We start from the raw sequence: 23525 nt of genomic DNA, 5'->3' as shown, positions 1-23525 counted from the left end.
AATTGCATTTACTGGAAACTGTTAATGCTGTTGTTAACTTGATGGTTTATTATTTTCTCTATTTCATAAGGCCTGGTGCGAGATAACAAGAGATAAAAAAAAAAAACATTGGCTGAAAATGACTTACAGTTTGGGTACAGTCTGTCAGAAATTTGTGAACTAATAATTTATTTAGGTCAGCCAATCGTAATTATCGCTGCATGTGGCGTCATCGCCTCCCAGCCAATGGCGTGACCACGTCCAGAAACGGGGCACCCACGACGTAAACCTTGCAAACATGGCGACGCTCCGAAGACAGTACGGAGATTGGAAATACGACCGATTTTAACCAAGAAAATCACCTCCTCTTCGCATGTTACAATGTGGTGGGGTTAGCCAGAGCCGCCGCAACTTACAGCCTTTTAGACGATGTTTGCAGAGGTAAGTTATCTCCCGCGAAAAAGTCTCGCGCGTGTTGGTACAGTAGTTTGTGGCTGACATAGCTAGTTAGCTTGGAGCAGCTAGCGCCTAGCCCCGCAGGTAAACACGGGAGCCGGGAGAGAGGACTGTTCGCTGCCGCTGTGTTTTCACAAAGCATGTCAGCTAGAAGTGGCAGTCAGCGCGGGATTACACCGTTAACGCTAAGTTAATACGACGGGCTTAGGATATCCGCACTGTCAACACTGCGCTGGAATTAGCTCGACACAGGCAATGTCGGTAGTCTGCGTTTATATTATGAATGAAGATACTCACAAACGAATTTCTACATTACAACGAATACAGGTGAGCTGGGCGTTAGATTGGCTGACGGCTAGAGAGACTAACTAAGGAAAGTTACATTTTTGTATCGGCGCAGTTGCGGTCCACTGTTGATCAATCTGCATTGGATGCAAACATTTATGTCGATAATAAACGTGTTGTGCTGTTACACCTAGATGCAGACAGTGTGAATGGTGTGGGAAATCAATTTTCAGGCATTAATGACTGATGTTAAGTTGAGATGTAGTGGATAAGCTTGTCAGTCATACCGGCTTCTTCCCTCCTTTCATACACATCTAAACGGCCTAACGCAGGCTTGTCTTGAAATATTAATAAAGGCCATTGTTGTTGATCAGTGGTTGCAGAGATTTTTTTTTACATCTCACGGGATGCCCCCCAGTTTAGCGACCTGAAAGGACAGCTAAAAGAGCAGACTGCCCACCTCACCTGAACCGCAGATGAGGTGGGCAGTCACGTGTTACACTTAGTTGGCTTAGTTGCGATTTGGAAATGTTAGTCTCTGGTAACCTTAGTAAGAAATCAATGAAAGATATCGCTTTGTTTTATGTAGTCCTTTGTAGTTCAGTTGCTTCTGTGAGTGAGTGGCCTGTCTACACAACTTGATCAATTCACCTTTGTATATTGAGTTTGATGGGAGTGCACGTGTGCTCGTCCACAGCCACACAGCGTTATCTCTGTGCTTTTTAGCACTTGCTAAACCTCGTTAAGCTCCCTTAATCAAAGCTTGGTAGATATTAAGTCCAGCATGCTGTCACATCAGGCCTGCTAGTGTACCTCCTCTTCCTTCTACGTGCTGTTCAAGTTGTTTCCCTGCCAAAGACGCTCACAGCTCTCATGAATTAAGCTCTGTTCAGACCTGTCTTCTCATCCAGATATATGTACAGTGTGTCTAGGTCATGCCGAGACACGACGCAGCTCACATGATTCATCAGATTTGGAGTTGTTAACAGTCATGATTACTGCAGCGCCTCGATAAGGCTTAAGTTCAGTTCCCACCGCATGCTCATTGGTTGTGTGTTACAGTTTCAGTTCTAGTTGGGTTACTGCCAACCTGATGATCGCTACTAGCTGAATACATAATGAGTATAAATAACCAGTTATTGCCTTCCTGGAGCTGCTTCTCACTGGAAGGTGAAAAGTAGCAGCTGGGGACACTGTTTGTGACAGAGGAGGGGTGTGGCTCACTTTACCCTCCCCAGGGTAATAACAGTATCAAACCACAACTCAGGGGAACTAGACAAAACAAGCTGGACCATTTGCTCATTCAGTTTTCAGGGTCATTAGTATGCTGTTATTAATTTGTAATAAAGTTCAAATCCTGGAGAGAAGTGAACTACAACATTTCTTGTCCTCTCTGGAAATTAACATCATTACTACTTCTGCCTTTTTGATCCTAAGGTTAATATAGCAGCTCTTTGCATTTCAGTGGTCCTGGTGGATTAGGCCAGCACGATCAGTCAGACCCATTTACTTTCTCTCTCTCTCAGGCATGATCTCCCACAGGAGCGCTTTAATGGGCCGAGTTAACCTTTCACCTAATGACTACACTACCCAGGGTTTGCAGCTAAGCACTTGAGGACTTACATTGATCACAAAAATAGAAATATCCACCCTTGAGTAGTTCTTCATGTGTGTGTGTGCACGTCCATGGTGGAAAGTTAGGGGAAAAAATATTCTCAGACACACTGATAAGAGGCTACGTGTGAATATCTGAATGTGCCTGGAGTCAAGGGCATCCAGAGCGTTCTTCAAAACACACTGCCTCTGTGTGTTTTACTCCTTTTAAATTCTAGATTGTCTTCTACTTCTTTGTAAGTAAATTTGTAAGAAATATTAAAACACAAATATATAGATTCATTTCAAAATATTAAATTGGTTATATTAAAGTTTAGAAAATAAAAATATGTCTTTGTTTGAAGCCTAGTAAAGTCCACAATTATATTTTTGTATTTGATCCTTGGCCAGCATATTCACACAGGTAATGATTTTTATCCCTGAGCATCCTTTCAGGATGATGAAGCAGGTTTTGACAGATGTTTTTAAACACGTCTTCTGAAATTCTCTTTGAAGCCATGCTGTAACATCCAGCCACTTTTTAACAATTTGAAATGCATGAGAGCGGTACTTCAGTGCCCATCTGCATCTGTGATCTCACCCAGTGCCTTTAATACTGTCACTTTTGTGTTAATGAGTGTCTGTTTAGTGTGTATTGCATAAGGAATTGCCTAGATATTCAGATGTGAGGATCCCTGATGGGCTTGGGTGTTAATCACTGGAACAGATGGTTCATGTTTTAAGCCCTGTGTAAGCTGTAATGACTCACAAGTGTCAGTTATCATCTCTTCTACAGAGCCAAGCCTCCACAGTCTCATCACACAGTCCTACTGATAGCGTGCACATTCACTGCTGCTTACTAGCACCACTGACGTCAAACATATACTTGCATTTCCCTTTTGAACTACATTCAGTCTCTTTCTCAGGAGTCACAGAATTTTAAAGGGTGTAATTGATCAGACTGTATATGCTTCAGTACATCTAAAAACACTTTCTCATAAGTGTACACATTACTTACCTTTTGTGTTATTTATTAAAAAACATGTTTAAGATGATTAATAAAATGATTTGTCTAACTAACTGCTGGATGCTGCAGTAAGCACAGCATAGCTTGTGGTTTGCTCTGGTGAGTACAGTTACATATGTCACTGTTTTGGTCCTATTTTAGTATAGACAAAGCACAACACATTACACTCTGCACCAGCTGGAAGGAAAACACAAATAAATATTATACGTATCTAGGAGCTGAAATGCAAATGAAATGCTTCTAGCTGGCTTCAGTTACGTCTGATGTTGGCTCCGTGTTGACAAGCTGCTGTAGTTTAGTGAAGCCACTTGATAGGGAGGCCCCTTCACCAAATACAAAGTCAGTGGAAAGTTGGTTGCCCCTCCACCGTGGGCTAAATTTAGTTGCACTCTGCCTTTATTCAGATGTTAGTCACAAGCATTAGCTTTGCTAACTTTGGACCCGGATCTTATTTAGCAAAAATCTTTAACAAAATCCATAAGTTACTACTACACCATCACACTGTTAGCGTGTGTGATGGTGATGTATTATAATTGTTCTTTACTACCATCAGGCTGAGGATGTAGATTATGGTAGTAAATATGACTTTGTTGGTTTGGCAAAAAGTTTTCAAACTCTCCTGAAAATGTACCTGCTTGGTTCCCTGTGATGTAAGTGTGGGAGGAAATTGAACAATAGTTCAGACTGTTTCTTTGTTTGCACGGCGGTTTAATTTGGATCTCCTTTAAATGATAAAAGGATTCTGGCTGATATGTTATAGTTCTCTTGGTTGTGTTAGATATCAGGACACGTGGATCTGTTTTTGATGGTCACATTTTGTGGCAACCTTTCTGAAAAGCATTCCTCTGTGTTGCCACACTCCTAGTTAAATTGTAATAATGGTTCTCTCTACTGGCCAGCCCTATTTCTCCTCCCAACCCTGCAATCAGTGACTTTGTTCTCGCCCTTTATGACTTAAGGAAGAGGGCTAGTCTAACCAGTTTGAACACATTCTGCAGCCTGGACTTCAGTTTATTCATATAAGTTTGAGACATTTTATTATAGTCAATGTTCGCAGTAGTTGATTTCTTTACATCCATATAGATCAAAATTGTGCTTTTTATAATAGAGGCAAGAAATTGAGGAAAAGGTTGGAAATTGTCCTTCCTGTGTTTGTGTAGTCAGTTAAGGTGTTTCAACAATAAGAAAAACTGCAATGTCTTATGCAACCGAGATAGTGAAATTATGTCACCCTTGGTACAAGACAGGGTGAAATATAGGGTGGAGAACTGCATGTACCCAACAGGGTTATTACACTGCATATAAATGTCCTCTAATACTTCCTGCCTCTCCCATAACCACATTTGTAAACAAAGTGACAGGCAGGTATGCAGCATTTATTCCAAGGCACTCTCAAAGATCCTGCTGTTCTGTTAATGTGACCCATATGTCTTGGCCTGCACACTGTCAGTGCCTGTCTAGTTGACTCTGATGAGTAAGCAACATCAGGGTCAGAAGGTCCTCAGTGACAGCCATCAGCCTCAGGTTTTAATTTATCCTATTTACTGTGAAACTAGCCTCAGCTGATGTGGTGAGGAGAGACGTCACAAGTTCACCTCAAGTCAGATTTACTTATGTAACACTATTCGTGCGCATATGCGGTCCAAAGTGCTTCAGAGTAAGACTTTAAAAATGCTTTGCTTTAAGATCTGAACCAGTACTAGTGAAGTTATTGTTTCAAATTGCCCGTTATCAGCTTTTTCAAACCTGATCCAACCGAGAGGCTGTGTTTGTTCTAGTTTTATCTGCTCCAGTTCTGGACCAGGACAAACAATTATGGCCAGTTTTAATAAAGACGTTCATGCTGACAAGGTCAAGTCAGCAAGCAAACCCATCTGAACAATAGCAACCAGTATTAGAGTACTTAAATTCATAATCTATAAATTCAGAGATATTGTATGAAGTAAGTGGGTATTGCATTCTAAAATGTACATATTTCACATTTTTTTAACATGAAAAACATTCATAAACATATTGGGCTCTGTAGTAGACAAAAAAGAGAGTTGTACATTGTACTCCTCACTGAGCATTCCTGCATCTAGGAACTTTGCTTTGAATGAAAAGAAGCTTCACAGTTGTCTTTAAACCTATCATGACTCAGATGTTAGGATACCTGTCCCTTTCTTCTTCTTCTTCAGGCCTGTCCCTGTGGGGACACCACAGCAGATAATCTGCTTCCATCTCACCCTATCCTCAGCATCCTTTTTAGTCACACCAAACCTTTGCATGTCCTCCTTTACTGCATGCAGGAATCTTCTTCTTTTCCTCCCGCTTGGCAGCTCTGTATAAAAGTTTAGCATGTTCAACTCTGCCACCTGCAGTTCGGTCTCCTGTCTTTTTTTTCAGTGCAGCCATCTCCAAGCCGTACATCATAGCAGGTTTTTATGACATCGCTGATGTCATAAAATTCACTGGCTCTTTCCTTTTTCTTTTTAATTTATTAATTTAATTTATTAATTTATTTTTAATTAGAGTTCTGCCATACAAACAAAAATGTCAGGCTGAAGTTTGAAATATCCTCCTGTTTCCTCTAATTACCTCGTAAGTACACCGTGCAATAATGTGTGTGCACTTACCTGTGTGCTCTGGGGCTGCATGTGCGACATCAAACTATAGCGAGACAGATTAAATTTATTATGAATGATATTGAGTAATGCATCAGTGGGGAAAAAATACCTCTCTATTGCCTATAGCTCTGACCATTGTTGGTCCTTAACGTCATAATCTGTCAATGCATCACAGCAGCTCCTCCACAGTAGCTTGAAGCTTGATTTATAGTCTTGAACTCCTCCATCGAGCCAATATTGCAGTGGGCAATGTGCTGGTGTTTGTGTATTCTTCTGCTATTACAATTGTCACAGACGTAATGAATATTGTGCGGTTTGTTTTGTTGTCGTTGTTTTAAAACTGAAATGCATAAAACCGGTGACACCAGTGCTAATTAAGTTAATAAACAGATTGGTGCCTCACGGTCTTCATGGGCGGTGGCTGTAGCTCAGGTGGTAGAGCAGGTCTTCTGCTAATCGGAAGGTTGGTGTTCATGCAGCCTGCATTTGTTTGCATGGCACAATATGCTTGGGCAAGATACTAACCCCAAGTTGCTCTCCAATGTGTCTGTCAGAGAATGAATGTGCGTGAATGAAAGCGCTTACATAGAAAGAGCATAGAAAAAAGTGATTGTGTGAATTGGTAAATGAGTCAATTAGTAAAGTGCTATTATGAGTAGAATAGTGTAGTATAAGAACCAGTCCATTTATCATAGATATAGTATATTTTTACTCCTAAATTATAATGGTAACAAAATGTGTAACTGGATATTATTGAAAGACCTAACATAGCTTTCATATGTGTACTTTTCACATCAGGCTACAGTGTAGAGTGTACATTTAAGCCAGTACTGTAAATTGAGGTTCATTAATTCAAACATGTTCACTCCTCTTTTATCATCATTTATCTAGATCACCGATTCTGTTCATAGTTGTTATGGCGTAGTCAAGTGGCGGAGGATTTCCACTTGGGTGGTCTCAGAATCTCGTCTCTGCTTTTCGTAAGTGATGTGATTCTGTTGGCTTTATCAAGTGGTGGCCTCCAGCTCGCACTGGAGCAGTTTACAGCTGAGTGTGAAGCACCGGGAATGAGAATCGGCACCTCCAAGTCTGAGGCCCTGGGGCAGACCTAGAACACGCTGGAGAGATTATGTCTCTCGGGTGGCCCCCGAGCACTTTGGTGTTCCCCCAGATAAACTGAAGGTCTAGGCTTCTGTGCTTGGACTGCTGCCCCCACAACCAGGCCTTGGATGAACTGAAGAAGATGGATGTTTGGATAGCTAAGTTATCTTTTAGCGTTAAGCAAGAAAACTGTGCATTTGCATGTCTGTGGAGCCACAGATTACTCTTCATTATTCTTTTCATTTGTCCATATGCCTTAATAGTATTTGGCACTAATTAGTAGGGCTGTGTGATATGACCAAAACTCATATCCCGATATAAGACATCTGTCGTCCGATAACAATATAAATCACAAAGTTTTAACATTTTTTGTAAATTCTGTGAATCTCGGGCAGCTCGTCTTGCGTGAAGTGTTTCCAGCTGGGCGTCGTGTACCTGGAGTCGAGTGTTTTAACCGATGCATTAAAGGATGCATTTTTAGACATAAGTTGTAACGGCTGCCGTTTTCTTTGTGAGTATTTATTACACAGCGTAAAAGCCTGTTCTAACGTTTGAATCTAAGGTTTATTTTTCAGCACCTGACGGCTCTTTTTTGCTTCTCATCCGTACATAATCTTCTCTTTCACGTGATTCAGTTTATTTTGAAAAGTCTCATCAAGATCTTGAGCTTTATTGTGAAAGGTTTATGTGGAACATAAACAAGCAGACACGCGATGGTTTTACCGTCGTTGTTGCTAACGACAACACATAAAAACAGGCGCTTGTCTGTCCGTAGTGTGGTTACATGAAATATGAGCGAAAGAGAGAACTTTAAGAAATTAATATAGCCACTACAGTGACAATCAAAACGATGAAAAACATTGCCGTAAACAGTTTATTTTGCGACACCACGAAACAAACGATAGCATAAAATGAAACGATAGATGTTTTTATATCGTCATCCCATATATATCGTTATATCGAACAGCCCTACTAATTAGTCTAGCTCTGTATCTACACAGTAAACTGACTGGCCTCTGTTTATGGATGTGACACTGTTGGCAGCTAGTCTAATGTGTGTCATCCGACTGGTGGCAGTCGACTGTAACAGTGAGAACAATGTCTCAGTGTCCAAAGGAAGCTCTGTGTGCTCCTCTCTGGCTCCGTCACAGGATTTGTTTATCTAAGGAACTCTAACATGAATGTAAGGCAGCCGAAGATCATCACCACTGATCATGATGCCTGTCAGTGACTCTATATGATGGCTTCACGGTGAGAACATTTTTGAAGGCTTCTTTTTTCCTTGAACATTTAAGGATCCTTGTATAAGCAGCTGTAACTCATAACAACACATTCACAGCTATTTTCTAAGGTGCCGCGGCCTGGTTTAATATGTGCAGCAGACCCCTCCTGAGGTTTCATACCTGCTATCATGACCTTAAGCATACACTTAGGGGACATAACTTATCAGTATAGCTTGTGTTTTCATTTGTTTTGTTTTTTAAAAAGCTTCTTCTGTACCTGTTAATATGATAAGGCTAAAAAAGGAGATACTCAAGTAACTATGGGCTAAAGTTGGAGCTGGAAAAGGGTTGAAACGAGCTCTGTTTCCTGTACTGACAACAACAGGAACACCATAGGATGTGATTGTACAGGATTATACACACACACAGTTTCTGTCTGACACTCTTTTATGTAATGTCTTCCTGCGCAGACATCTCCCTCCCCTCTGCTCTGTGGAGGACCATTAATGGTCATGATATGTGTTTATAGAATATTATCATCCGTCTAGCTGAGTATGGGGTGAATTGAATTGTGTATTGAGTATGTGTTTTTTTTGTCTTGTGTGTTTCAGGCCAGTCTGTCCATCTGGGGATGGGGGGGTCTTGGAGTTGTGCTGTTCCTCGTCACTTTTGGACCCTTTGCCATATTCTACCTGGCCTTTTATATCTTCTGCTTCATTGGAGGGTGAGCAGTGAGACGTTTGAAGCCAATCTAACCTCTTTAAGCTTCACAGTTAACCACAACACATCAGGAGCTTGGCTCATAAGTTTTTTGCTGATTTCTAAATTACACTTCTGTTTTGCAGGGGCTTTGCGGTCACTTTGCTTTATGGAAAGATTAACTCGGAGAAACACCTGGAAAAGTGCGAGCACTCGTACTTACCACCCACACAAATTGGTATACTGAAGGTAAAATACACGCACTTCGACCTCGCCTGCACAAACAGATGACCCGGCCTGCCAGATGGACTGCCTGACGGAGGTCACCAAAGTTTTCTCTGATTACTTTACTCCTGTCTCACTGTGGGTTATGTTTTGTCTCTTTCAGACGTTGGATGAGATGAAGCTGGAGATGAAGCCTATAAAAATTGACAGAAGACTCACAGGCTCGAGTTTCATAGATGAACCACTACAGCAGGTGTGTGTTTATGTGCCTGTCTTTGTGATAGGTCTTGTGATTCCCTGTGCATGTGTTTCATAGGTAGGGAAGCATAGATGACCAGTTTTATCGTATGGCATACAACACATGACCAAAGCTCTGTGTCAGTACTAATTGTATTCATTTCTTTATAAGCACACCTTGCCCCTTTCATCATGTCACTACCACAGCAAGTGCATGTTTACATTTTATAAGATGATTAGCTAATAATTTGCAAGAAATTGGTTGAGTTTTGATAAGTATTATTTTCTAAATTCAAAATTTTATATTACTTGTAATGCCTTGATAGCACTGCCTTTAAAGGAGCTGGGTCTAACTTCAGAAAATGACACTCATGATCATTAAAGCTTCTTTTCCGCTAGCATCTACTCAACACTGCTGGACTTTGCTCTACTCAGTTTTGGTTATTTTCTATTAAATTTGAGTACCACCTCAATGTAGGTAGAGTTGTTACAGCAAGGTGGCCCAAACATTTGATAATTACACAAAAACGGAACACATGAAGATGTTATACTTGCTGCTCGGTGTATGGCTTTTTGTCAGACTTCCTAAAATTAGAGAGCCAAGGAGGCGGCATGCATGTCCATATTCCTCAGTGCCAGGTTTGATTCTTGTGAAGGAGTCATGATTCATGCAGTGACGCCACTCCATTCAGTCTGTTGATGTCACATTTTTGGCTCAGCTCATTACATTAATATCTCCAGCCCACTAAAAAAAGGGCCTATTATTACCTGAGTGAGACTAAGTGTCAAAAATCATTATAAGGAATTACATACAAATTAGCCCAAAGGCAGTTACAGGAAACTGAAAGAATTGATGTGGAACACTTTTTTTTTTTACTTGTTTAACATTCAGACATTTACAATAAAAAGTTTTAGCTAATGTGGGTTTAAGAGAGGTTTAATCACTGCCCACCCAGCTAAGAGTAGGCAGTGCACTTGTGATAATGGGACAGCAGCTACAGGGAGAAGCTTAGAGAAGGTCCCTGCCTGACAAATGCTAATACTCCAGACTTTTTGGATTCCGGCTCCTTTAAATCTCTGTCTGACCCATCAGCTCAGCTGGCCCAGGTCAGTGACTTAATGGCATCAGAGAGAAGTACTGGCTGTCAAACACTGCATGACCCAGTAACGTCTGCATTTCAGGTGTTTTCTTCTGTGAGCTCTGTGTCTTTCTTGTGATGTATTGTTTTGTCAGAGCAAAATTCATTTTTCCAACATGCCAAAAGCAGGAAAATGTGACATGATTCAATTATAAAATGACTTAATTAAATTATTTTGTGTACCAGTGTCGTGCTTTGTAATAGAAACCATGTTGGTGGTACATGCTTCCAGCGGCATTCTTCACATTAAGCAGAATGAAGCTCCTCCGGTGTTGTTAAATGTTTATTTTCTGGCACAGCTTGCAATGTTTTGTCTTTATTTCCCCAGTTTTTATATAAAAATCCTTACATCTGTCACACAGCAACTTTTTCACAGTGAGATTCTTTTTATGGTTTTATTAGACAACTAGTCTGACATCATTGGAAACTCTGTACGATTACACCAAAGCTCTTTGTGTAATTTGTCCTTTGTAAACTGTGGACATTGCAGACTGTGACATGTGAGACATGTGATGCAACAGTGTTTGTACTGCTTTTTTTTTTTTTTTTTTTAACTCATCTTGACACATTTGCAAGTTGATCGTCTAACTGATGGTTCCTATGCAAGCATTGCAGAATGGAAAGAACGACTTTGTGGCTTGTGTTTATTAGTCAGTTTCTCTTTCCATGCCGCTCTGTGATTACCACACTTGCAGCAGAAAACTTTTTAGCACGTCCTCAGCAAAGCGGTGTGGCCGGCAGAGTTAAGTGCAGACACAGCAGTTAGTGCCGGTCAGATGACGCTAACGGCTCTAGCATGGCATCTCTCCTCTCCCCTCGCCCGTTTCTAGGAATTCTCATTTATCTTTTCAGTTCCATGTGAACCTTGAGATCTTGCACAGAGAAATGTAAAGTCGCACAATGCTGCATCTTGCACCCTGAAATAAATGTGTGGTCACTATTTTCTGACACATTGTCTGGGCATTTTTTTCCCTCTCGTATGTGCTCACATAAGCACTTTTTTTCATTAGTCACAGCTCCCTCTCATCCTGTATTGCACTGATTCATATTGTAGCTTGAGCTGATGGGACTTCCACACCCTTTCATTTTAAAACCTGTAACTTTTTACGTGGTTTATACTTGGCATCCACGGCTCCAGTCAGAAACATTGCTGGTGTAGTTTTAGTTAGAAAAGTCCTGGTTTGTGTTTTATTGCAGAATTGGTGTCCTTTTTTTTTTTTTTTTTTTTTTTTGGAAATGATTTCGCAGACAATCGTGTCATCAAGGAATTTTAGTGTTTGATCTTATCGGTCAGGTTGAGGTTTGGACTTTCTCTGACTTTCTGTCCTGTTGCATGACCCAGTTTGATCCAGGCTTAAGTGGCTTAGTTGTTGGACAGATGACACCTTTAACCAGAATACTTGGGCATGCAGAGGAGTTCACGGTCGACTTAGTGGCTGCAAAACAAGCCAATATCATCACCCCTCCACCACTGTGCTGACTGTTGGTATGAAGTGTTTGTGCTGATTTGCTGTATTTGGTTTTCGGGGCCAAATGTCTCCACTTTGGTCTGGGCTGTTCAAAGCACATTGTTCCAGAAGTCTTGTGGTTTGTTCAGATGCAACTTTGCAAGCCTAAGCCTTGTTGCCTCACATGGCACTTGATTAGCAGCACCTGGGTGTTACTGACCCTCAATAGCTATGAAAGCAGTAAAGTTGTACTTAGTTTTTGGCAGCTGTGAAAATTACCTTTTGCACATGACTGCTTGTTCCCTTTACTGTAGCAATATATACGGTTATTCACATTGCAGTCTCTCCCAATCTCTTTTATACCACCAAAGCCCTGTTTTCTACCAACTGAGGGGGTAATGTGGTCTGTTTGAGTTCAAGTGGCATAGATATTGTCATCAAAGGGTGAATAAAACTGTATCTGTATCCATGTACTCCCATCTGTGCATCCTTAAGAGAGTATAATCCCGAGCCCTATACTTACAGTAACACTTTCATCTCATTGTTGAATTAAACAAAGAAGTCTTCAGTCTTCCATTAATGTTGTGTCTCTGTAATGTTTTGCACAAAGAGCCAGCCCTCTGCTTCCTGTTTACTCAGCTCCTGTGTAATTGAGCTGTCGTGAGATTTCTGCTTACCGGCAGTTTATCAGTGGAGATTATTTCAGAAAATGTGATTAAAATGGTCACCTTGGCATTTTGACTTTTAATCACTGTTCTTATCTACTTCCATGTTTGTTCGATGAATCAGAGGGTTATCCAGGTTTGTGTTGACAATTCAGTCAGATCCCTCTCTCTAGTTCTCACTTCACTCAGTCTGAATTGTCTTTACAGAATTTTGCCTAACTCCTCACTTTGCCTTATGTCTCTTTAGGTGATCCAGTTTGCACTGAGAGACTACATCCAATACTGGTACTACACCCTGAGTGAAGATGAGTCCTTCTTACTAGAGATCAGACAGACGCTGCAAAATGCCCTTGTCCAGTTCTCCACACGGTACCCCACACACACACACACACACACACACACACACACACACACACACGCATTATATGTCTAATATATTTAGCAAAAAATCAAGCAATCTATATTTTGTGTATATTTGTATGCAAAGGTCCAAAGAGGTGGACTGGCAGCCTTACTTCACCACTCGCCTGGTGGACGACTTTGCCACACATTTACGTGTTTTCAGAAAAGCCCAGGATCGCCTCGGTGACAGAGAAGACAAACTAAGTACGTGCATACATCACACTCCCTGCAGTTATTAACGTGTTTGCCATGTCTTGAGAGCTGTTTTTAAGAATAGTGACGACTGTAACTAAATAGTGATTTCTGAACAGGGGACATAACAGATGATCTGATGGAGTCTTTCTTTGAGGCTGAGGTGGAGATGGAAAGGAAGATTTGTCGAGATGTTGTGTGCACCTCACACAAAGATGAAGAAGGTAAACACGCCTCTGTTTCTGGCCTTACATTTCACAGTTATGAGGAACTTTTTTGTTCTAGCTTGTAACCCTGTTCTGCATGTGTGTGTCAGGGTTTCTTCGGGACTTGTGTGAATTGCTTCTGTACCTGTTACTACCTCCTGGAGACTTCCACAATAAGAATATGAGATACTTCCTAAGGGTGAGTGCATGAAAAAAAACTAGTGTGAGGTGCAAATAAGAGATAAAAAATGCATATGTATGCCATTAACCAGTGTTTGTGTATTCATCACAAAAAAGCCACATGCCACATGCTGCCATGTTGGTTGCCAGGCCGCCACGGCATCCCCCTGAATGTGCTGTGCAGTGACATGTTTGTAGTGTAAATTACAGCGAGCATGCCTGGAAATACACTGTGGTGTGTTTTTTAGGAGGTGCTAGCGCGTGGTGTGCTGCTTCCTTTGATCAACCAGCTGAGTGACCCAGACTACATCAACCAGTTTGTCATATGGATGGTGAGGTTTAACACCACCCCAAACTGTCCAAGAAACAGTTTAATTTAAGGGTTGGGAGACCAAATGAGATTTGGTGCTGGTGTTTGTAGCTGTATGTCCTGTTTTATGTGTAGATCCGGGATAACAGCTGTAACTATGAAGCCTTCATGAACATCCTGAAGTTAACAGATAAGCCTGCTGAGCTGGAGGCCGTTAGAGACAAGGTGCTGGAGGAGCTGCAGTTTCTCCGCTCCCTGGACACTGCTGGAGACGGTGGGCGCTCGCTTTTTTCTTTCCATTTGCATCAGACACACACACTCAAAACTGATTGTTTTCATTCAGTAACTACAGAATGTTAATTGAAACAGCACACTGCTTTCCTCTTCTGCCCTGATGGCTTTTTGTTTCTCTGTCCTTCAGACATCAACGTGATCAAGAACCAGATCAACAGTCTTCTGTTTGTGAAGAAGGTGTGTGAGACCAGGATCCAGAGACTGCAGTCTGGCAAGGTGAGAAACTGCAGGGGAGTAAACATGCATCGCACAGCCTTGTCTGCACAGCTGTCAGCTGGTTTTGCTCAAAGTCCGTGTTGGTTATGTTAATGCTTTGCTCTCTTCTGCTTTACTTATTCGGTTCCTGTGTTGTGTAGGAGGTTGATGCCTTTAAGCTGGCAGCCAACTTTGGAAAGCTGTGTGTCATCCCGCTGGATCACATCCTCGTCCACAACATAGCCCTGCAGTTCTTCATGGGTAAGTGCATCAACACCTCACGTATCACATAGACGCCAAAGGTCACTGTAGTTATAACTCTGAACTTTTCTGTTAATCATATGTTTTTTAAAGCCCTAACACATGAATGTTAGGGCTTTAGTGTAGGACTCCAGCCTCTGTTTTTTTTTTAGACATGCACTTTTGCTGTCGCTTATGTCGGTGTGAGAATCTTTAAAGGTTGGAGAATTACTATTAGCCTAAACATAATGACAAAAACAATACAATACAATACAACTTTATTTATAGAGCACATTTAAAAACCAACGATATACCAAAGTGCTTCACATAAAAGAAAATAAAACATAAATACTATAAGACCATAACAAAGTACCAAATGTGCTAACAGGTCAATGTCACTAACACACAAGAATAGCATAAAATGCATATCAAGTAAAAACATGTTAAAAGCACAAAGCCATAAAAGATATGTATAAAAGGGAAAATAGAGTAAGTGTAGGAATCAGATATAGGCATTAACGAGCAGGAAAGGCAAGGTTAAATAAAAAGGTTTTTAACCATGATTTCAATGATTGGATAGAATCGGATGCGCGGATGGCAATAGGAAGGTTATTCCACAAATCGGGTGCAGCCAAGGCAAATGCACGGTCACCTCGGTTCTGACATAAACGGTAGTAACCAGACCGAAAAGCAGCGCACATTTCAGTGCTTTATTTCGGTGCTTTTTTTTTTCCTGAGATGTCATACACTTTGGATTCTAGCCAATCATTTTACCTTTCCAAGGATAGTAGGCGGGCCCAGGTACGTACGTTCCTTTAGAGCAGAGCTACAGATTAAAAATGCCCAAAGCGAAGCGGTCAAAAGTCTGGCTGTACTTCACAGCAAAAGATGCAAACTCAGCAGCCTGCAACAAGTGCTTTAAGATGTTACCTCCTTTGCACAGTATCACCTGGAATCTGATGAAACACCTGGCGACGCATAGCGTTTTTTTAAAAGCCGAGAAATGCACCGTATTTGATAGCTTGCTGCAAGACCTCACACCGAGTGCGGGTGTGGTGCCTGTTATCGGACCTGGAGTTAGCAACATCCCCCAAAAACCCGAAGAGGAGAGTCCTGGCCCCTAGCCCTGCCAGTGTAACAGAAATGATGATGGCAGCAGCAGCCGTTCTTCTCTGCGTGAGTAGCTTAATGTTGTTCGTGTGTAATTTACGTTGAGTAGGCTAACCAAGTTATTACATTAATGCACGTAAGGTGAACTAGCAAACACCGTCGTAGTTACATGCGGCTGTCTTCCTGTTTGATGGCAGATGCTCCCTTCACCCTGGCAAAAAAGGCTAAAATGACCAAAGAAAAAGTGGAAAACAGTTAAACATGAGAGGTTTTTGGACAAAGTTTGTGTTCTCCATTCTTTAAGCACCGGTTCGAGCACCGGTTTACGCACCGGCACCGTTTCAAAAGTAGCGGTTTGGCACCGGTATCGGATAAAACCTAAATGATACCCATCCCTACTCTAGACTTCAGCTGAGATCTTGGCTGCACCAAGAAACAAAAACAAAAGCATGCTAACGTTTACGCTGCCTAAAATGTTTTAATTTGTGACACAGCATAGGAAAAGTCAGAATGAAAATCCCACCTGTGCACAAAAACAGCCAAGCAATGCTGCAATTCTAAACAGTTGGACTCTCCAATATCTCCAATATCATAACTTCACCGTCTCCAAATATCTTAGAACTGTCTGACAATTGATCAGCGTCCGATCCATAAACTGTCAATAAATCACTCGCCTTTTTTGCCCCAAATGCTCAATCAGCAAACACTCAGCTGTGAGTAATCTAGAAATTTTGAGGGAAAGACATTTTGTGCTATAGCTTGGTTTTCAAATGCCGTGTAACATTTTTGTACATAGATCAAAGCAAAACTCAAAACTAAACAAGTAGAAGTTTGATATCATAACTTGATCTTTAGAAACGAGGCTGCCAGAAACCAGAGGCTGCCAAAAATACTGAGTATAAAATTTACTGGCCGTGATTGCCGTGTATGTATGTGTAGCCAGAGTCTTAATCATAAGCAGACACCTGTGAGTATATCATATGCATCATATGATTTAGGAGACTAAATGCTGTCTGTGTGTTGACCCAGACTTCATGCAGGCAGCGGGGGCCCAGGCCGAGCTGTTCTTCTGGCTCACAGTGGAGGGATACAGGGTGACGGCGCAGCAGCAGCTGGAGGCCATGCAGAGCTGGCAGAAGGACGGCAAGAAGCAGCCTAGTGACACTAAAGGGCTGCTGAAGGCAGCTGCACTGGGTGTCTATGAACAATACCTCTCTGACAAGGTAGCTGAAAATGTCATGCATCCACAGCCGCCTCCGATATTTTAAGCCAGACTCATTTCAGCTATATTTTACACAGTGTCTGAACTTCTCTTTTAGAAACAGGGACGTTTATTTATAGATAAATTTAAAGAGCTGTCTTTCATTTCTGTAGTTAGAAATGTGAAAAGTTAACCTCTTTGCTCTAACAGGCGTCCCCCAGGGTGCAGGTGGACGAGGCATCACTAACAAGGCTTGGGGAGAAGCTACGGAAAGACGACCCCACGCCAGAGATATTTGATGAAATCCAGAGAAAGGTTCCCCCCTCCCTTTGTTTTTGTTTTTTTTCCTGCTTGCGCTGCATTTTCCCCCCCAGTCTAACAAATACTACTGCTTGTACTTTACAACAGGTGTATGACATGATGCTACGCGATGAGCGGTATTACCCGTCCTTCAAGCAGAGCCCTCTCTATGTCCGCATGCTTGCAGAGCTGGACATGTTGAAAGAGCCAAGCTACCGAGGGTCTGACGATGGTGATGGAGAGTCCTTTAATGGTTCTCCAACAGGAAGCATAAACCTAGTGAGTCCTTTTCATTTAATATTTATGGGTTATCTGTCTGTGCTGTTTATTATTATTAGTTTATGATGATTTGTTTCCTGTGATTTCAGTCTTTGGATGACTTGCCCAATTCCTGCCATGATGAATCTATGCACCTTCATGCCTTCATCTCTGACACAGGTACGCCAACCGAGTGGTTTAGTTTTATATTTTTCTAACATGTTGAATTGTGTGTGTGTGTGTGATTTTTCTTTTGGATATTGGGTATCTGTTACTTCCTTTTAGTCCTTCCCTGCATGTTTTCTATCAGCATTTCACCTCTAAGCTCGTTTCATCTGCATGTGCCTGCTGTTTCGTGCCACATTGTTCCAGTATTCTTTATTTCTATCACTCCATTACCTTCACTACTTTTCTGTTTTTCCTTTTTCCCCTCCTCCCTCCCTCCCTCACCTTTCCTGCCATTCTGTTACACTTTTCCTCCCTTTTATCCCATTCATACACACTTTTCCCCTCTGCTTGCTCTTTTACTGCCCTATATTACACCTGCAACACTTCCCTTTTGCCCACTTCCTGTCTTTCCGCTGCTCTTTTCAACCCATCCCCCATTTTCCAATTCCCTATGTTGGATGTATTACCGGATCGGGTAGCTGATGCTTGTCTCCCTGGCTTCTGGGGTGCTGCAGGGGTGTGCAATGACCACGGTAAGACCTACGCACTGTACACCATCACTGTGGTTAGACGCAACCAAGATGGCAGTGAGGATGCCTGGAAGACCTACCGCCGCTACTCAGACTTCCATGACTTCCATATGAGAATCACTGAACAGGTGTGTGTGAGACTTAACTCGATTACACCACTTTTACACGATTTAAAGTAAAAAAACAAAGGCCGGTGGTGCCTGGTGGCTGACGTGACCGTATCGCCATATTGACGGCACAAGAGAAAAAAAAATGTTGGAGGCAAGTTTGTGAGCCTAAACGTCAGACTCACTGGAATTACTTATAGACACACTGACCTCATTATTTCTATCATAGAAACTTTGGCCTGGCATCCAACATTGTTACGATAAATGTAAACGTGACAGAAAATAAGGGAAAGTCATCAGCTGCATTTTCTTCTTCTGAGTCTCAGTTTGTAATCTTGCTCTGCTTTAGTTTGAGAACCTGGCATCAATCCTCAAGCTGCCAGGAAAGAAGACCTTCAATAACATGGACAGAGACTTCTTGGAGAAGAGAAAAAAAGACCTCAATGCTTACCTACAGGTAATGTTGTTATGTGATAGTTTATATATGTTATTCTTTTTTATTGTCATGCATTTTTCCTTCCATTAATAGTTCTTGGTGCGCATTTGTTGCAGTTGCTGCTGAACCCAGAGATGGTGAAGGCCTGCCCAACTCTGATCCCTTACGTGTATGACTTCCTAGAGAACAAGGCCTATAGCAAGGGCAAAGGAGAGTTTGCACGGAAGGTATTTCCTTTTCTCAAATGCAAATACCTGTTTAACTGTTGTGCAGTTTTTTTTTTGTTTTTTATTTTAATTACTACATATATTATAGTAGATGTTATATGTAGATATTGTGTTAGAACGTTTTAGTATGTTGGAGAATCATTCATTACTGATCAGCTGTTTATTCACCATGTGACTGGCATTTTGTCTATAAAGTACATTTTCTGCTTTTGTTTTATTCCCCCATCAGATAGACACATTTGTGAACCCTCTGCGGAGCTCCATGAGAAACGTGTCCAATGCAGTAAAAGCCTTCCCAGACAGTTTAGCAGAGGGAGTGACCAAAGTCTCCGATAACATGGGCCGCATGTCAGAAAAACTGGGTCAGGATATCAAACAATCCATACTGAAGGTAGAACCGTTTAATACTGCAAGTGTTTTGAGTTAACGTCGTGAAGCACGGGCTTCGCTTGATCCTCTGTAGTCGTTAATCTAACCTCTGATTTTCCCAGGTGCCTCCAATCCTCCCCAAGTCTGAAATCGACCCTGAGCACTGTCGAGTCTCTGCTCAGCTCGATGACAATGTGAGCAAAGTCCTTCCAAAGTTTTCTTGAAATGCCTCAGAGTACAAACATCGGCTCATCAGTTAAATGTGATGAGAAACTGCTTAAAAAGTTCCCACTAAAATGAGGATTTGAAAAGCTTTTATCCTTCTGCCATTATCTTTGCTGTTAGGAATAACCCTGTAGATTTTAATTCAGCATTCTTTGCGTTGACATGTCTCTGCAAAAGTCTCTGATGTGAGTCAGTGTGCTGCTGTTTCATTCCTTTAACCGTGCTTTAAATTAAACTGCTTCCAGGTGGATGATAATATCCCACTCCGGGTAATGCTGCTGCTGATGGACGAGGTGTTTGATCTCAAAGAGAAGAACCAGTGGCTGCGCAGGAATATTAAGAACCTTCTGCAGCAACTCATCAGGGCCACATATGGGGACACAATCAACAGGTGAGTGTCACATTAAACCCGCAAAAAAGACTGACACACAGTTAAAGGTGGGAAAATGTTATCACTTATACAAATAGTAGTTTGAAATATTTAAAGTTTGCTTCTTTCTGTAGGAAAATCGTAGATCATGTGGACTACCTGACGTCACCAGAGCAGGTGGCAGATTACGTCAAGAGGTTCAGGTAACTCATCGCCTTTTGTTTTAAAGACCTCTGATTAGTCAGAGGAGTACTGTATAACTTTTAGTGCTCCGCCTCCGAACAGGGATTCCTACTGGCCCAATGGTATTCTAGCTGAGACCCCGCCCCGCCGGGACAAGAACATCCGCATGAGGACACGAGTAGCTGCCAAAACCAGCCTTCTGGGAATCATGCCAGGTGAAAACACACACACACTCACACTTTATAAAGCTAGCACCTAGCCATAAATAGAGACAACCACATCTACTTACTCATTATCTTTGAAGCATTCATACTTAAAATGAAAAGCAGTTCTCAGTCCCTGCTCGTCCCACTGAATATGGAAGTAAAAGCTGTGAGGAGGGAGGAATCTGTGACGTCTTTCTGGGTGTCACCAACAGCCTTTTAATAAAGGGGTTTAATCCACTGCTCTTCTGTGTACTACCACTCCAAACTATGACAAACAATTTCGATGTAAGACGATATCTTGTATGTGTGAAGAAACGATTGAAGTACAGCACAATAGTATTCTAGTTTAGGAGTGTGAGAATCTGGAGTAAGTTAGTGAGAACCACCCAGAGACTGACCTCTGTATGATTTGTCCAAGTCTGCTTTTAAGAAATGACTGAAATGAACTCACTGCCCCCCTCTTGTGTCCAGGCGGTATAAATGCTGTTTAACCATCATTTGTTCAATAAGCTAATTATGAGTCAGCGCACTAGAATGAGGCAGAGAAAGCATATTGGAAAACTGAAAGGGTGACATCAAACTAGACCATTTTTGCCAGTTACACACTTTCCTTGATGGTTTGCACCTCTGATAAAGCACAGAGCTAGAAATATATTTGTACACAGAAAATACAAGAATTGAGAGGCTGTATTATCAGGTGTCTATGTGAAGGTAGCCAAGCCCTAATGAGGTGCAGTGAGGACATCTGTATGACTCATGCTCACTTTTCTTTAGTGCCATATCTTTACTTTGTTTCTGCTGTCAGACTAAAAATTCCAGTAATATTAATGCGAACCAAAGGAAAGGTGGAATTCTTTGCAGTGCTGTAAACTCATACAAAAAAATCAATTTCATTCAGTTTTAATTATTAAGCGCCAAATACCTGTCGCCTTAAAAGTAAAGATGCTGAAGCGTTAGAGAGAACAATAAAAAACAACAGAAAACTCCCCCTGAGCAAGCATTTGGTGACAGTGGGAAGGAAAGACACAGTTTTAACAGGAAGTAACCTCTGACAGAACCAAACTTGTTCACGCTGCTGATATCTACGTCTCCCTCCCCCTTCTTCCTCAGATGAGCTGAAGCACATCATCGGAGCCGATACCACGAGGAAGGGCATCCTCCGCGTCTTTGACATGTTTCAGTACCAACCCATGAACCGTCGCCTAGTCTACGTTTTCCTGGAGGGCTTCCTGGAGACCATGTTCCCTCAGTACAAATTCCCCGAGCTCTTTGTCAAGCTGCACTCCCGTTCGCCACGCATCCATAGATACAACCAGAAACTGAAATCCACCTCCCTCAAGAGGTGACAGGAGAGGACAGAGGCAGCAGGACAAGGGCCGATAAGATACACAGACTTGAGAGCTGAGGATGTGAGTGGCAGTGGTGGGGATTGATATGACTGTTGTTGAGGGGGGTGTGTGTGTGTGAGAGAGAGAGAGAGAGAGAGAGAGAGAGAGAGAGAGAGAGAGAGAGAGAGAGAGAGAATTCTGCCCTTCCTCTTCCCTCACACATTGCTGAAGGTAAAATCACTCTATTTTATCTGGCTGATTATTTCTGTCAAGACAGAAACGAAGGATGTGTAACACTTGGACACACGTGCAAACACAAATCTCATAATTTGCACCAAGACTGAACTTGGCTGTGTTTTCTTTTTAGTTCCCCTGCTCCATTTGAGACTTTTTTTGTTGTTGTTGTGTTGAGCGTCATTCTGGGCCAGCTGATGCTGCTTTATCATGGTCCAGAGAGCCCAACCACAGGTATCGTTGTTTTTAAACTGCAGGACTCAATAGCATTAGACCCACACCTTGCCTTACCTTCCTGCTTCTATCTGTTGGCCAGTGCACCACGTCAGCGAAGTGGCCGCACAGCTGTAATCAAACCCACCCTCATGCTGTAGACATCTAAGCTGCAAAAATCACTTGCAAACTGTGTTTTCGCAACCAAAAAACGTCGATTGCACTGGGTTTAAGAGCCACTGTTTTTAAAATGTGACAAATATCTTTTTTTTTTCTCCTCAGCCTCAGTGCTTGTCTTGACTTTCTTCCACCCTTTCTCTCTCTCTCTCTCTCTCTCAAGTCTTAGATCACCTGTACTTCCCTCAATCATCCAATCAAAGAACCCTTTTCAATGCTACTCTCATATCCTGCAGCAACCAAAGCTCATGCTGTTCGTATGTGTGTGTACTGTTCTGACATTGGGGAAACATTACTGTGTTTCATATCACGCAAAGAAAAAGAATGCAACGTTGACCTTTAATGACCCTTAAGGTGAGGCTGTGACGACACACTGAGGTGTGTTATTGTCAGGAACTATTCAAGAATGTACTCTCTGGTCTGTTCTGTATCTGGCTTGAGCAGAAGTGTGTGTGTGTGTGTGTGTGTGTGTGTGTGTGTGTGTGTGTGTGTGTGTGGGGGGGGGGGGGTGCGTGCGTGCGTGCGTGCGCGTGTGTGTGTGTGTGGTTAGCACAAAGATGCAACCCTCTTCTGTCAGAAACTGTGCCAGTGTGAGCTAGGGGAAGCAGCCTTAAGTCTATATACAGTGTACACTGATCAAGAGATGCACGCTAGAGGTAGCTCTCCTTCACATGACTGAACATAACAAGGAAATCAGGACAGAGATATGGAGATGTGTCCCTAACCACCTTTGGTCAGAGGAAAAACGACTTGGATTTGGTGCAATATTTTTTTCTTTTCTTTAAGGCATGTGCATTTTTGAATCATTGTATTACTGAAAATTGTTTTAATAGTAGAAAAAGCGAGAGCTCTTTTCCCAGAGATGTCCTCTTACCCCCGACAACTTAACATTCCGTTGTTATAAAAGTACAATGTTTAATTTTACAGACTTGTTTTATAAGTCTGATTTTTCTTTTTTAGATTTGTTTCTTTGTTTTTCTTTTCGGTGTGCAGGGGGTTATTTTCCCATTTATCCCCAGCTGACTCTTGCAGAAATAATCAGAGATGATTATTAGACTGTGGCGGGGGGACAGCTACTTCAGAGGTGGCCTTGAACAACTGCTCTTTCTTTCATGCATTGAAGCCTGTGAAGTGTGAAAAGAGGTTTGTTATTATGAACTGACCGCTGAAAAGACCCCCCC

The 23525-nt window shown here is 41.9% G+C and overlaps 1 protein-coding gene across 2 annotated transcripts; it reads left to right on the top strand.

The window, feature by feature from the left end:
- The first annotated feature begins 241 nt into the window (after positions 1-241).
- snx13 (sorting nexin 13) lies at positions 242-22441 on the top strand. 2 transcript variants are annotated; one of them, XM_014335584.2, is made up of 25 exons: positions 242-420; positions 8882-8994; positions 9116-9218; positions 9358-9447; positions 12931-13052; positions 13171-13289; positions 13397-13501; positions 13594-13682; positions 13912-13995; positions 14109-14247; positions 14395-14483; positions 14624-14723; positions 16842-17035; positions 17224-17328; positions 17422-17592; positions 17682-17751; positions 18255-18397; positions 18726-18833; positions 18929-19039; positions 19269-19430; positions 19531-19602; positions 19879-20024; positions 20138-20206; positions 20289-20401; positions 21503-22441. In XM_014335584.2, the coding sequence occupies exons 1-25, from the start codon at positions 409-411 to the stop codon at positions 21736-21738; spliced, it is 2865 nt and encodes a 954-aa protein (XP_014191070.1). In that variant the 5' UTR covers positions 242-408; the 3' UTR covers positions 21739-22441. The 2 variants fall into 2 exon arrangements, with proteins under 2 accessions (XP_014191070.1, XP_005928613.1); XM_005928551.3 differs by lacking the exon at positions 242-420 and adding an exon at positions 427-762.
- Positions 22442-23525: the final 1084 nt, after the last annotated feature.

This window comes from Haplochromis burtoni, unplaced genomic scaffold (genome assembly GCF_018398535.1).
Source record: "Haplochromis burtoni strain Fernald_Lab_line unplaced genomic scaffold, NCSU_Asbu1 Contig_116, whole genome shotgun sequence".
Classification (NCBI taxonomy): domain Eukaryota; kingdom Metazoa; phylum Chordata; class Actinopteri; order Cichliformes; family Cichlidae; genus Haplochromis; species Haplochromis burtoni.
This window is presented reverse-complemented; position numbering and strand designations above follow the sequence as displayed.

Excerpts from the sequence above, each read along its gene's own strand:
- snx13 (XM_005928551.3), top strand. The coding sequence starts at position 691 with ATGTCGGTAGTCTGCGTTTATATTATGAATGAAGATACTCACAAACGA. Across the intron at positions 9,219-9,357 it reads CACAAATTGGTATACTGAAG|ACGTTGGATGAGATGAAGCT; the intron begins GTAAAATACACG and ends TGTCTCTTTCAG. Across the intron at positions 9,448-12,930 it reads TAGATGAACCACTACAGCAG|GTGATCCAGTTTGCACTGAG; the intron begins GTGTGTGTTTAT and ends ATGTCTCTTTAG.